Source organism: Cnephaeus nilssonii, assembly GCF_951640355.1.
Source record: "Cnephaeus nilssonii genome assembly, chromosome: 18".
NCBI lineage: Eukaryota > Metazoa > Chordata > Mammalia > Chiroptera > Vespertilionidae > Cnephaeus > Cnephaeus nilssonii.
In genome coordinates, this window is record NC_137089.1 from 14812020 (window position 1) to 14828022 (window position 16003).

The 16003-nt window shown below is 35.2% G+C and overlaps 1 protein-coding gene across 1 annotated transcript in view; it reads left to right on the forward strand.

Annotated features, from left to right (window-relative positions):
- Positions 1 to 15370, forward strand: part of FZD6 (frizzled class receptor 6) — a 30769-nt gene extending 15399 nt beyond the window's left edge. The window contains exons 3-7 of the mRNA XM_079796336.1: positions 1483 to 1679; positions 5332 to 6349; positions 8932 to 9080; positions 10276 to 10701; positions 12037 to 15370. Of these exons, the coding sequence (XP_079652462.1) occupies positions 1483 to 1679; positions 5332 to 6349; positions 8932 to 9080; positions 10276 to 10701; positions 12037 to 12205 (1959 nt within the window). The 3' untranslated portion in view covers positions 12206 to 15370. The remainder of the gene's footprint in view (positions 1 to 1482; positions 1680 to 5331; positions 6350 to 8931; positions 9081 to 10275; positions 10702 to 12036) is intronic.
- The last annotated feature ends 633 nt before the right edge of the window (positions 15371 to 16003 follow it).

Below are 16003 nucleotides of genomic sequence, written 5' to 3' on the forward strand. Positions count from 1 at the left end.
GAGGTTTTTTCCTCTTGTCCAAAACTGTTGAGTTTATTTCAAAGATCGGGGATGGTAGTATATGCCTGTCTGCCAACCCTTTGGAAACAGGGAAGGAAAAGGATGAAGGCTTCATGTTTCCCTAGTCTTTTAGTCAGTTCAACCTCTTTTCACCCTGTGCTGTACCTCTGCCCAGATCTGTGCCAGGTAGCTCAAGTGTAAGAACATCTGTAGCCCCATTTCTCCTGGAAATAACCCTGATAGGTTTTAGTGGGCATCTGACTTTGGGGTGGGTGTGGGGGGATAACAGAGAGAGGAACTGATTTGTAAACAGCCCTCAGTTTTTACCTTTTATGCTACTTGGTGCCTGGAAGAACTGAGACCCTCCATTTCTTAAGGGCAAAATCAGTTCATTCTCATGTGAGTCCTTCCACTCGTACTTTGTAATCCACCCCCATGTCTGATTAAGTCACCTCACACTCCTCTGAAAGCTTTCTGTCACTCAAAGTTTTGGATTTTCTTTTTAGATGTTTCTGTTCTTTGAAAAATTCAAATACACTAATGTAGTATCTCCTGTTCACTTAATAATGGATTAGTATCTTTATTTTCTTTATTGTCATTTTACTGAGGGAACAAGGGAAGAAAGATAAACACGTGTGGTCAATGTACCATGTTTATCCAGGACCCATCCCTATGCTCTAAAGTGTAATCATCACAATAACTAACGTTTGTTGAGTGCCTATGTTTATTAATGTAGTAGTCACAACAATCTTATGAGTCAGTTACTATTATTATTGCCATTTTACAAATGAAGAAACTAAAACACAGAAGTTAAGTCTTGCCAAAGATACACAGCCAGTAAGTGTGGACCTAGGATTCACACTCAGCTGTGAGACTCCAGAGTTATTTCCTGCTTAAAATTCTCCAATAATATTTCATCCCTTTATTTTGAAATCCAAACAACTTAGCATGTCATTCGTGCTCCCTATGATAGCATACTTCTCCAGTCTCATATCTCTCTTTAGTCTGCCCTTGATTCCACCTCTTTGACCTTCTTCTGTTATAGTCACCCTGAACTTCTTGCCCGGAATGTACTATGTTCTCGTGATCCTCACATCTTTTTCATGTTGATCCCTCTGTCCCCAAATTGCTTTATTCTCCAAAATACTCAGTCAGTGTTAGGGTATTTCTGTGTATACTTATAAATTGTACATTTGTATAATTTATTTCACCTAACAATCAATACAAGCTTTTGATTTGCTTTGATTTAGCACATCTTAAAAATGTATTAATTGAATAAAATAATATTGCATTGTGTCTGGAGGTTCCTAAGTCTAACAGATTAAACAAAATAATCTCAAAACTTGATTGTATTGAGAGTGATAATTAAATATTCTTTGGGAGTATAAGTAAAAATGTATATACTTTAAACAGTAAATAAACTAATTTCTCCATTTGTTATTAAAAAGTTTTCTAACCTTATCTTGCTGTTTTTCTTAATAGCACTTTCTTCCTCTTGCAAATCTGAATTGTTCACCAAATGTTGAAACTTTCCTTTGCAAAGCTTTTGTACCAACCTGCACAGAGCAAATTCATGTGGATCCACCTTGTCGTAAATTTTGTGAAAAAGTATATTCTGATTGCAAAAACTTAATTGACACTTTTGGGATCCAGTGGCCTGAGGAACTTAAATGTGACAGGTAAATTATGTTTTCAACCGAAAACTACTAATGATAATGATATTTTAATATTGGTGTTAGCTTTCCAGAATGTTAGTGATAGGTTTTCGTTATTTGATTCAACAAATGTTTATTACACCTTAACATATCCCGGGCACTGTGGTGATAAGTGTCATGGACACAATGGTGAGAAAAAACAGACTTGGTTCTTATTCTCAGGGAACTTACAATGGGGTGGAAGGAATGGAGAGTAATCAAATAATTATACAAGAAATGCAAATTTATAACTATGCTTAGATATAACAAAGGCGAGGTACATAGTTCTATAAGAACATGTAATAGTGCCTTTGACCTTACCTGGGGGAAATGAACCTTATTATTAAGTCACTGACCTTTTTGCACATTCGTCTTTATTAATTATTTTTGTTTCCTTTTCTCTGGACAATGGTAGCTTGTAATTTGAAATATTGTACTGATACAATGAGAACTCATATAATAAATCTGGGAAGGAAGCTAGCTGCCTTTTTGTTCATCTGGGAACTGAAGAAACTTTATGGAACTCATACATTTCTGCTAAATTCATAATTATTTTCAAGAACAATTGAGTAATACAGTTGCCCTTGAACAACTCAGGGGTTAGGATTGCTGATCTCCCATGCAGTCGAAAATCCGTGTATAACTTTTGACTCCCCAAAAACGTAACTACTAATAGCCTACTGTTGACAGAAGACTTACCAATAACATAAACAGTTAACGGAGGTTTTGTATGTTATATTTATTATATACTATATTCTTACAATAAAGCAAGCTAGACAAAAGATGTTAAGAAAATCATAAGGAAGAGAAAATACACTTAAACTATTTATTGGAAAAAAACCTGCATATAAGTGGATCCATGCAGTTCAAACCCATATTGTTCAAGGGTCAACTGTATATAGTAAAGTTGAAGATGATCATACCCTACATCTAGGAAATCTCCTTTCACAGAGACTTTTACACCAACAAGGAATCATGTACAAAAATACCGATTGTGACACACAAATACTCCCATGTATCACTCAGGTATGCCTGTACAAGGGAGGCAAACAGCCAAACCAAAAAAAGTTATTATTATCCTCATGTATCTTTTAGTATTTTACCATGCTATTTTCTAACTATAATGTTATACAATTGTTACACAGGTTTTGAACTTTATATAAATGACACCATGCTGTATATATCACACTATAACTTCCTTTTTTCAGTTAACACTATAATTTTTAGGTCTATCCATATTGACAGGTGTGATCCAACTGCATTATTCCTAATTTAAAAAAATTTTTTAAATATATTTTTATTGATTTCAGAGAGGAAGGGAGAGGGAGAGAAAGATAGATACATCAGTGATGAGAGAGTATCATTGATCAGCTGCCACCTGCAAGCCCCACACTGGGGATCGAGCCTGCAACCCAGGCATATGCCCTTACTGGGAATCAAACTGTGATCTCCTAGTTCATAGGGCAGTGCTCAACCACTGAGCCACGCACGCTGGCAGGGCTATTTCTAATTTTTAAATGAGAAAAAAGTCTTGTAAAAATGATTAGTAAATTGTGATATATTTACATGCTAAACTACTACCACACAATAGATGAAATAAGTGCAGCTGATCACACCTGTCAATATGGATAGACCTAAAAATTATAGTGTTAAGTGAAAAAAGGAAGTTACAGTGTGAGATATACAGCATGGTGTCATTTATATAAAGTTCGAAACCTGTGTAACAACTGTGTAACATTATAGTTAGAAAATAGCACGGTAAAATACTAAAAGATACATGAGGATAATAAAAACTGAACTTTTGGTAATAAATATTTCTGGGGAGAGAAAGGAGAATAGAACCAGAAAAGGGTCTCAACTTTATCTGTAATGCTATATTGCTTTATTTTAAAAGATATAAAGCAAAACTGACATAATAATGAGTTTTGAAAAAGCTGGTAGATACTGTTTGTTTTATGGGCATGACTTTTATTATTCTCTTATAATTTTACTAGTGGCACGGGGCGGGGGGAGGTGTCCCTCAGCCCAGCCTGCACCCTCTCCAATCTGGGACCCCTTGGGGAACGTTGGACAACCCCTTTGCAATCCAGGACCGCTGGTTCCTAACCACTCACCTGCCTGCCTACTTGATCGCCCCTAACCACTCTGCCTGCCGGCCTGCTCGCCCCCAATTGCCCGCCCTGCTGGCCTGATCACCCCCAACTTCCCCCTAACCGGCCTGCTCTCCCCCAACTGCCACCCCCCTGCTGGCCTGATCGCCCCCAACTGCCCCCTCTGCCGGCCTGCTTGCCCCCAACTGCCCCCCCCTGCTGGCCTGCTTGTCCCCAACTTCCCCCTCCCCCCCCCCCCGCTGGCCTGCTCACCCCCAACTGGTCCCCTGCTAGCCTGCCCCCAACTGCCCCCGCCCCCCGCCAGCCTGATCACCCCTTACTGCCTCTGCCTCAGCCCCGCCACCATGTCTTTGTCCAGAAGGAAGTCCAGGTCTCAGTCTAATTAGCGTATTACCCTTTTATTAGTATAGATTATTTTTAAATATGCTTAATAATAAGGATTTTAAGCATATTTAAAATGCTTTCTCATTAAAACCCCCATTAATCTTTAAGCCATATAGATCTTTCAAAATAGAACTGGTGTATAGAAATTCAACTCAGTGATAAAGTTCTACACAAAACAAATCCTCCTGTGTGTTACTCAGGTATGCCTGTACAAGGGAGGCAAACAGCCAGACCAAAAAAAAAAGTGGCAACGTGAGTTAAGCTGGTCCTCAGCCTGCTTCTTAGGGATCTTCTCGCCCTCCTTTAATAACTTAAAGGTCACTTGAACTTTAACACTGGTCCAGGAAAGGATCTTATTTCAGCCATCACCTTACTTATGTGGTTTATTTACTTTGCTTGTGAGCATCTACCTTATAAAAGAGTAACATGCTAATTGACCATACCTTTGTGGCGCCCACCAGCCAATCAGGAGTGAGTATGCAAATTAACAATAAAGATGGCAGGTTAATTTGCATACACAGGCGCTGAGCGGCTGGGGGCAGGGCGGGATACTTGCATTGTCGCCATGGCAACGATGCAGGTGTTCCGCACCACCCCAGCCGCTCTGAGCCTCTGGGCAGCATGGGAAGGCAGAAAGGCAGCTCTGGCCAGAGCGAAGGCGCTGCCAGCAGCCAGGGGAAGGAAGGCCCATTCTTGCATGAATCTTCGTGCATCAGGCCTCTAGTTAGATAATAAAAATTCATTTTTCCAAGACTTATATTTTATATGCTTATAAACAGGCAAGCTTTTACTTCTTATTTTTTCTGGAGAGTACCAAGCAAGATAATCTTTTCTTAAATATTTAATCTTGAGAGCAGACATTATTTTTAAATTATTAATTGATTGTTTTCCAGGTAAGGGAATTCATATGTTCATTTGCCTTGTATTTAATATGTGTTAGTTTGTTAGGGCCTCATTAACAACACAAATTTTTAGTAAACTTCAAAACGTTATACCCAGCGAACATGTAATGCTATAGGTTTGTGTGACTTCCCATCAATTATGAATGCATAAGGAACTATTTTATAATTGGAAAGCATAGCATTAAAATAGTGACTCAATAAAAATTTTGACTATATATTTAATTTTTGTAATTTTTACAGATTACAGTATTGTGATGAGACTTTTCCTGTAACACTTGATCCACACACAGAGTTTCTTGGTCCTCAGAAGAAAACAGAACAAGTCCAAAGAGACATTGGAATATGGTGTCCAAGGCATCTTAAGACTTCTGGGGGACAAGGCTATAAATTCCTGGGAATTGACCAGTGTGCGCCTCCGTGCCCCAACATGTATTTTAAAAGCGATGAGCTGGAGTTTGCAAAAAGCTTTATCGGAATAGTTTCAATATTTTGTCTGTGTGCAACTCTGTTCACATTCCTTACTTTTTTAATTGATGTTAAAAGATTCAGATACCCAGAGAGACCAATTATATATTACTCTGTCTGTTACAGCATTGTATCTCTTATGTATTTTATTGGATTCTTGCTAGGTAATAGCACAGCCTGCAATAAAGCAGACGAGAAGCTAGAAGTTGGTGAGACGGTAGTTCTAGGCTCTCAAAATAAGGCTTGCACCATTTTGTTTATGTTTTTGTATTTTTTCACAATGGCCGGCACCGTGTGGTGGGTGATTCTTACCATTACTTGGTTCTTGGCTGCAGGAAGAAAATGGAGTTGTGAAGCCATTGAACAAAAAGCAGTGTGGTTTCATGCTGTTGCCTGGGGAACACCAGGTTTTCTCACTGTTATGCTTCTTGCAATGAATAAGGTTGAGGGAGACAACATTAGTGGAGTTTGCTTTGTTGGCCTTTATGACCTGGATGCTTCTCGCTACTTTGTACTCTTGCCACTGTGCCTTTGTGTGTTTGTCGGGCTGTCTCTTCTTTTAGCTGGTATCATTTCCTTAAATCACGTTCGACAAGTGATACAACATGATGGCCGTAACCAAGAAAAACTAAAGAAATTTATGATTCGAATTGGAGTCTTCAGTGGCCTGTATCTCGTGCCATTAGTGACACTTCTTGGATGTTACGTCTATGAGCAAGTGAACAGGATTACCTGGGAGATAACTTGGGTCTCTGACCATTGTCGTCAGTACCATATCCCATGTCCTTATCAGGTAAAAGCTATCATTTGTATTGTTTCATGATTTAATTTTAGCATAGAAATGTTTCCTGGAAATATACTTGAATTAATTATGAGCATAAATTAAAATTTCAGGTGAGAAATCCAGCAGACATAGGATTGATTTCCTCTACATCAGTTGAAACTGGGATAAGTGTCTTAAGGTTTTTCAGTTTGTTATGATAATAAATGTCTCCTTTCACTGTTCTTCTAAAAATTACATAGGGTTGTGAAGGTAGATTAATGAAGTGAAGAAAAGACTCAGAAGAACAGGTCTTGAGGAAAAAAAGAGAAGTAACTTCTGAATTGAGAGTTGTTTTAAATTCTTCAGTTAATAGGGGAAAATTTTATTTGGGTATATTTAATTTGATTGGGTTATCCTATAATTTTTTTGCAAACTATTTGCTTACATAAACAGAACTTGATTTTTGCCTAAACCATACTGTCATTTCTTAACTGAAAAAAAGTACAGTTGAAATAAAATGTGTTTCATATGCTCCTGATGTTTATTAGTATAAAGGTGGTGTTAAGATTAAAGTAAATTTCTGAAAATAGAAAAAAAATTTAAATCATTTTAATTGAGATTTTTAATGAAAAAAATTTTGTTTTAAATAGATTTTATACATTTTTCTTGAATATTTATATATGGTATTATATGTTATATTGATTATGAGTACTATCATCATAGTGTATTAAATCAATGTGTGGGATGATTATTTTACATAATAATTTATATTCTAGAAAGTTACTACATTTTAACATAGTGGAACCTATTTAAATACTGACGGGTAGGAATAATAGTTTTACTTACCTTACATACTGTCCACAGCCTGTTATCAGTAGGCTGTTTTTACTATATATTTAATAAGGGAGCTATGTCTTAAAGTTATCCTGATACAGTATATGTTTTCTATATTCTCAGAATTTTTGGCAAACTAGGAGGAAAATACAATTATTAAATACTGCCAAAAAAGTTTAAAATCTATAATTTTTAAAAGTTAAGTTTCATATAAGGAAAGAAACCATAAAATACTAGAAGATACTAGAAGATGAGAAAATTCTAAACTTAAAGTGGAGGACTTAATAAATATGATATAAAATTCAGGAACTTTAAAAGAAACAATTGCTAAATTTGACTACATTAAAAAAATGTTTGTGTATGGCAAAAATCCCCACCATAATCAAAGTCAGAAAATGAAATGGGAAAATTGATTCACACAATACACCACAGTTGAAGGGCTAATTTCCTTAATTTATAAAGAGTTCCTATAGATCAATAAGAAAAAAACAAGAGTCTGGCATAAAAATGAAGTAGAGGATTCACAGAAAATGAATCCTCTGACATGTGCAAAATGTTGTAAGAGAATTGCAAATTAAAATTATAATAAACCCTGCCCAGTGTTTCTCAATAGTTAGAGCATTGGCCCAAGGACTGAAGGGATGCTGGTCCAATTCCCAGTCAAGGGCTGTAGCTAGGTTACAGGTTCGATCTCTGGCCTGCTGGGGCGCATGCAAAAGACAACCAATTGATGTGACTCTCTCACATTCATATTCTCTCTCTCTCTCCCCCCTCCCCCCCCCCTTATAATGACATTATGTGCCTACTTATGACATGGCAAACATTGAAGGTTTTTTAGCCACTATGTTGGTGAAACTGGCAAAATGCACATTCTCAGACTTTGTTATTTACTCAGTTCAACCTTCTATGAAAAGCAATTTGACAGTATCTATCATTTAAAATGAACATATTCTTTGATCATGCCCTTATGGGAATTTATTGATGAACCTGCTCACAAATGTGAGTGATTGCCTAATTACAAAGATAGTCACTGCAACAGTATTTACAATGGCAATAGGTTGAAAATAACCTAAATATCCATTAATAAGAGTACTTGAATAAATTATGTTCACACAATGGAACAGCCTTTAAAAATGAATGAGAAGCTCTATTTCTACTGATATAGAATGGTCTCCAAGAAATATTAGTAAGTGAAAAGAGCAAGATATAATATGGGATGTATAGTATTTTGATACTTGTGTAACATTTTAAAAATAATATTAAAGTTTATACTTAGAAAAAAGTATGGGTTAATTTTTATGAAATTTTCACTTTAATGATATTTGCTCTAACAAATCAAGATTTTATAACATAAACACCAACAATGTGTAAAGATTCTAAAATAATATGTTATAAGGAGTTTAAATGTGTGTGTTTTTGTGGTAGATTAAAGTAAAGGAAACTATAAATATTTAGAGGCAAATATTTGGCAGTTATACTTCTAAGAGGAAAAAGTTCAGGAAATCAAGCCAAGATTAGGAAGGACATCCTTCCTAAATATATTTAAGTATTTTTCCTTTTCTAGCTATATATTTTGACATATATATAAGGTTATTTGTTCAGAACTTAGGTAAAGAATGTATTACACTTAAAACTATTTATTATGTAAATTATTTATAAAATATTAGATATTTTATAAAAAACAGACAAGATTTATTTTTTGTTCATTTTACATTGACTATATAGACTTCACTTAAAATGTATCACTGAAATTTTTATTATTCACCATTTTTTTACAGGCAAAAGCAGAAAATCGACCAGAATTGGCTTTATTTATGATAAAATATCTGATGACATTAATTGTTGGCATCTCTGCCGTCTTCTGGGTTGGAAGCAAAAAGACATGCACAGAATGGGCTGGGTTTTTTAAACGCAATCGCAAGAGAGAGTAAGAACCTATTGAATTATCTGACACTGTCTTAAAAATAAATAGCTCAAATACCAGGGAACTATTTAAATCATCATTGTACTGGAACTTTATTATATCGGTTGTTTCAAGCTTGGCAGTCTTCATGGAGAGAGATGCTTTCCTCTGGCATTCTTTATAATAGTCTGGCATGTGCTAGTCTATTGAAATATGAATGAAAGATTTATAAAATGTGCATTTTCTTTCCATGGCTTATAATATATTATTACTGCTCTCATTGGATTCATTATTTTGGGGATAGCGCTTTTAATAATTTTATCCTTTTTTATCAATGATAAAATATTAAATGGGATCAAGTATCTGTAAGGAAATCTATAAAGTACGATTCGGATGTGATGTGTTATGGTCATTATTTACCTTTAAATTTTATTACACATAGTGTTGACTTAAAATTTCACTTATTTACCTTGCCTAAGATGGTAAAAATTCAAACTTAAGGAATATTCTATAACAATATAGTAGATTTACATTTCTGAGTGAATAGTTCACTTCAGTTATTTATGTACATTGTATACTATGTACTATCAATAGTGTACAGGAGAGTTTTTTAAACCATTCCCTCTTGGTTTGATTAATGAACTTTTTTGTGGTAAAAATTTAAGAACTGTAGACTTTCACAAATAAGTTTTTGAAATCTGAAGAATTGCATTTAATTGGACTTTAAATTTTTTGCACTATTATTATATGTCTTTTCCATATTTATATACCCATACTAACTTCAGTATAACTTGCTGACTTTAATATTAGAAAGAAAACAGTTGAATTTAAGCAGACCACTAATCATATTCTGTGTCCTCTCTCTCCTGGTTTATTTTAACATTTCACATACTTACATACGACACACACACAGTAGGCCTCTGCTTTAGGCTGGTTGGTGTTTCCTTGCCCTCATTCTTTGATGTTGCCTATTTAATTCCTTACCAGTCTGCTATTTATACTAACAAAAGCAACTAATAGTGTATTCATAAAAGATTTCACATCATGGCAATCCACTTATATCTCATAGTAGTTATGATCCCATATTTTGTAAGTAACATAAATCTTATATAATTTTTAACTGTACTGAATAAGGTCTTTTAGCACAGCTATGTGATATGCTTTATGGCTTCTATTATAACACTTACCATTTTTAAGTAAATCCTCTCCTTTCTTACAGTCCAATCAGTGAAAGTCGAAGAGTACTACAGGAGTCATGTGAGTTTTTCTTAAAGCACAATTCTAAAGTTAAACACAAAAAGCACTACAAACCAAGTTCACATAAGCTGAAGGTCATTTCCAAATCCATGGGAACCAGCACAGGAACTTCAGCAAATCATGGCACTTCTGCAGTAGCAATCGCTAACCACGATTATTTAGGACAAGAAACTTTGACAGAAATTCAAACTTCTCCAGAAACATCAGTGAGGGAAGTGAGAGAAGACGGAGTGAACACCCCCAAACCCAGAGAACAGGACTGTGGGGAACCTGCCTCCCCAGCAGTATCCAGCTCCAAACTCTGTGGGGAACAGGCTGACAGGAAAGGCCGGGCAGGCAACGTGAACGATAAGAGCAGTGTATCTGAAAGTGCACAGAGTGAAGGAAGGTGAGCTTTGCTTCTGTTGCCTTAAGTCACGACTATTTTAAATACTGCATTATACATTTTTTATTAAAGCATAACATGTTTGGCAAGAAAGCATTCTACGAGATGACATGTTTATACACTAATCCAAGAAAGTTTGGATTTAAGAAGTTGCAGTTCAGCCTATGAATATTCTGTTTTGTAGTTTAATTCTTAGCTTGGAGAAGACCCTTCTTGAATGTTGTTCAAGTAGAACAGTCATGTTCATTTCTCTGGTAATTGTTAAGAGTTACATGTATATTTAGGTAAATGATTAAGATTTATCAGAAATATAGACTAAATTTTACTAAGGTTGATCTATATTTTAGTTGAAATTCCAGTTTGGTCTTGGGAAGAGGTGAGTGTAACTTCCACGTACTCCGTCATACCATCTTCAGGCTAAGTTTTAATTAGTACTGCTTTACAATAGTGTCTAAAAGGTACTTGTCAGTTTAGAGTCACCAGGGGTGGGGAACCTTTTTTCTGCCAAGGGCATTTGTATATTTATAACATCATTCAGGGGCCATACAAAATTATCCACTTAAAAATGAGCCTGCTATATTTGGTCAAACATTTCATTAACTCACCCCTAATGCCTTGGGAGGGCCAGACCAAATGATTTTGTGGTCCTTTATATGGCTCTCGGGCCGGATGTTCCCTATCCCTGGTAGACAAAGATGATTATTAGATGTTTTTATTTTCTGAGCATGAAAAGATATTGACATTATCTTTAATGAAATGTTCCATATAGTCATAGGTGATCCAAACACAGCTATACATGAAGTTAGCCAGAATGCTGACAACACCTTGAAGGTCTCAAGGTTGTCTTACCTCACCCTTCCAAGCCAGGCCAAAGCACCTTCTCTGTGTTGCTGTAACAGCTTTTGCACCCCTGGATTGTAATTAGATACATGCTTTCATCCTCCACTAGATTTGTAAACTCCTTAAAGGCAGAGCTGAGGTCTTACCGTTGTATTCCCAACTGCTTACATAGTCTGATCCATGGTGGAAAATCAACAAAATGTTTGCTAATCTGTGGGCAGGAAGCCTGTCTTATTAATAGTATTCCCCAGGAGACACCATGCCCAGCCCATGCATGGGTGGTGCTTGACAGTTCCCAAAGTTAGCAAAAATTATTTGAAAATAAAGTATTTGTGTTTTGAGGTGTTAGAGTAGACATACAGTTTTAGTAAATTATCCTATGATAAAGTGGACACTGGCTGGAAGTAAAACTCATGAAAGTGAGTAGCAGTTGTAAGGACATCTGGCATCACATTTGTGCTTGGTATGTATGTATGTCAATTTCTGTTCCCTACCTAGGGTGGCTCCAAAGACTGATGTTACTGAAACTGGCCTGGTGCAGAGCAACAACTTGCAGGTCCCCTGTCCTTCAGAACCAAGCAGCCTGAAAGGCTCCACATCCCTGCTCAGTCACTCGGCTGCAGGAGTTAGAAAAGAGCAGGGCGCTGGCAGTCACTCGGATACTTGAAAACCAGGTTATCTCATTACTTAGAAGTGTAATTGTGTTACACTGGAGGCGGCCATCACCGTCTTATAAGAACCACTATTATATTCTTCTTTTGTACTTAAAGGTGCACTGCCTGCTGTTACACTGGAAACAAGAAATGCTGAGAATAATATGATTCATTTCACAAGAGGTTAATGACAACAATATACCCGAAAAACAGAAATGTGCAGGTTAATAATATTTTTTAAATTGTGTGGGAAGAGGGAGTTAGAGGAATCTTCCTTTTTTAATTTATGAAGATTCTGCTCTTGTTAAAAGTATTTTAAGGTGTACAATGCTATTTTACTTTTATGATATAAAATCAAGATTTTTCTTTGCTGAAGTATTTAAAACTTATTCTTACATATTTTTTATATATTTGAAAATAAGTTTATATGTATTTGAAGTTTTTTTAGATATCCTGGAAAATCTACTCAAATATTTTATTATGTTACCTGATATCTTATTTTCACACTACTTTGGTAGCTTTTACACTGAATTGCTAAGAAAATTGAAAAATAGTATTCTTCTGTAGTATAAAAAGAGTTGGCACACCAGAGGTGTCATAATGGGAATTCAACTAAAAAATCCACTTACTGTACCTTACCGTCTTCAGTATGTGAATTTTATAAGTCTCATTGTTTTAGAAGTTTCACAGCTCTGTTACACAACTGAAATAAGGTGCTCTTTGAAAGAGTGTCTAATGTTGTTTATATTATGTTGCTTGCTGATCCTTCTGCATTTTAAAAATAAAATGTCCTGCAGGATTAGTAGATGGACTGTTATTCTTCTATAAATTAAGCCAAGTGCAATCGATTTTCTTTTTTTTTAATGTTTCTTGCCCACCCAGGATTGTTATTATGACCACTACAGTTGCTTATACTTTTGTTTTAACTTTTGTCTTTTAACATTTAGAATACTACAGATGGTTTGTATTTGTGCAGTATCTTTTCCAGATATTATGTAGAATTCATTTCTATAGCTAAGTAGGATTTTGCTGAACATGAAAAAGTATGTTAGCAATATTAGTGCCAATCAAATGGAAAAAATGTAGTCCTGATAAAATAAATTTCATATAATATACTTTAAAATACTAAAGAATATTCTTAATTTTGTTTCTAATTAAGTATTATTCCTCAAACAGGTTTTCTGATGCTTTTGTTTTTTTCTCTATTACCATGCTGTTAAAGCATACAAAGAAAATTATCATGTACTGTATGGAAAATGTTGTAAATATTAACTTTTTCACATTTGTTAACTTTGTATACAAAAACTTTGTTTATGTGATCTTTTCAGTAATAAAATTTTCTTTATATAAGACATTGTGGAGTGTTCCATGTAGTGTGGTCCTGGCCCAGGGAGTGGCATAATCTTTCAGATCAGTGGCTCAATGACTAATAAGCCAGGACTTTCTTTTTATTTTATTATTTTCTTTTGAAATAATTTTTTATTTTTCAATTACAGTTCACATACAATACTATAATAGTTTCAGATGTAGTGATCAGACATTTATATATCTTATGAAGTGATCACCCCGATAAATCTGGTACCCATCTGACACCATACATAGTTATTACATTATTATTTACTATATTCCCTCTGCTATATTTTACATCCCCATGACTACTTTGTAACTATCTTAATCCCTTAACCCAGTGGTCGGCAAACCGTGGCTCACGAGCCACATGCGGCTCATGAGCCGCGGTTTGCCGCTCTTTTGACTAATGAGTTTGCCGACCACTGCCTTAACCTTTTCCACCCACCCTCCGAACCCTCCTCCCCTTTAGCAACCATCAATTTGTTCTATATGTGAATTTGTTTTTGTTTTCTTTGTTCATTTATTTTATTTTATAGCTTACATATATATAAGTGGAATTATGTGACATTTGTCTTTTTTTTGTCTGACTTATTTCAGTCAACACAATATCTTCTATGTTGTTGCAGATGGCAAGATTTCCTTTTTCTTATGACTGAGTCATATTGCATTGTATATATACATTATTTCTTTTGATGGGCGCTTAGTTTGCTTCCATACGTTGGCAATGAACATATGAATGCATATGCCTTTTCAAATTAGTGTTTTGGGTTTCTTTGGATATATATCTATCAATAATCACATTACATGTAAGTGGATTAAGAGTTTCAATCAAAAGATATTTGGTGGCTGAAAGGATAAGAAAACAAGACCCTTACATATGCTGTCTGCAAGAGACTCACTTCAGATCAAAAGGCACACAAAAGGATGGAAATGATATTTCAGGAAAATGGAAACAAACAAAGCAGGGTTAGCAATACTTATACCAGGCAGCATAGACTTTAAAACAAAGGCTATAACAAGAAACAAAGAAGGACCCAGCAATTCCACTTCTGGTAATTTATTCAAAGTATTGTTAACACAGCTTTATTTGTTTCCATTTTCCTGAAATACCATAAGGCAGTTCCATTTTTAATTTTTTTAGGAAATTCCATGCTGTTTTCCACAATGGCTGCACCAATCTGCATTCCCACTAACAGTGCATGAGGGTTCACTTTCCACATCCTTGCCAACACTTGTTTGTTGGTTTATTGATGACAGTCATTCTGACAAGTGTGAAGTGATATCTCACTGTGGTTTTAATTTGCATTTACCTGATAATTAGTGCCATTGAGCACCTTTTCATATGTCTATTTGACATCTGTATATCCTCTTTGAAAAAGTGTCTATTCAGATCCTTTGCCCATTTTTTAATTGGATTGTTTATTTTTCGGTGTTGAGTTATACAAGTTCTTTATAAATGTTGGATATCAACCCCTTATCAGATGTATCATTGGTGACTATATTCTCCCATTCAGTGAGTCGTCTTCCTTTTCTTAGTTTCCTTTGCTGTACAAAAACTGTTTGGTTTGATGTAGTCCAATTTGTTTATTTTGCTTTTATTTCCTATGCCCAAGGTGATATAGAAGAAAAAATATTGTTACAAGAAATATCCAAGATTTTACTGCCCATGTTTTTTTTTCTAGCATTTGTATGGTTTAGAGTCTTACATGTAGGTCTTTAATCCATATTGAGTTTATTCTTGTGTATGGTGTAAAAAGGTGATTCATTTTTTTGCATGTATCCATCCAGTTTCCCCAACACCATTTATTAAACACATTATCTTTACCCCATTGTATGTTCTTGCCTCCTTTGTTAAATTGACCATTAATTGACCATAAATGCGTGGGTTTCTTTTTGGACTATCTATTCTGTTCCATTGATTCATATATCTGTTTTTATGCCAGTACCAAGCTATTTTGATTACTATGGCCTTGTAGTATAGTTTGATATCAGGTAGCATGATTCCTCCAACTTGGTTCTTCTTTCTCAAGATTGCTGTGGCTATTTGGGGTCTTTTTGAGGTTCCATATAAACTTTTGGAATATTTGTTCTAGTTTTGCAAAATATTCCATTGGTCTCTTGATAGGAATTGTGTTGCATCTATAGCTTACGTTGGGTAGTGTGAACATTTTAATGATGTTAATTCTTCCTATCCATGAACACACGATATGCTTCCATTTATTTGTATCTTCCTTTTGATTTCTTCCTTGATCTCATTGTTAATCAATTTATTGTTTAGTAACATGTTATTTACCCTCCAGGTGTTTGTGTTTTTTCATTTTTTTTTCTTGTGATTGGTTTCTAGTATCATAACGTTAAGGCAGAGAAGATAACTGATATGATTTCAGTCTCTTTAAATATATTGAGATTTGTTTTGTGTCCTAATATGTGGTCTATTCTAGAAAATGTTTCATGTGCACTTG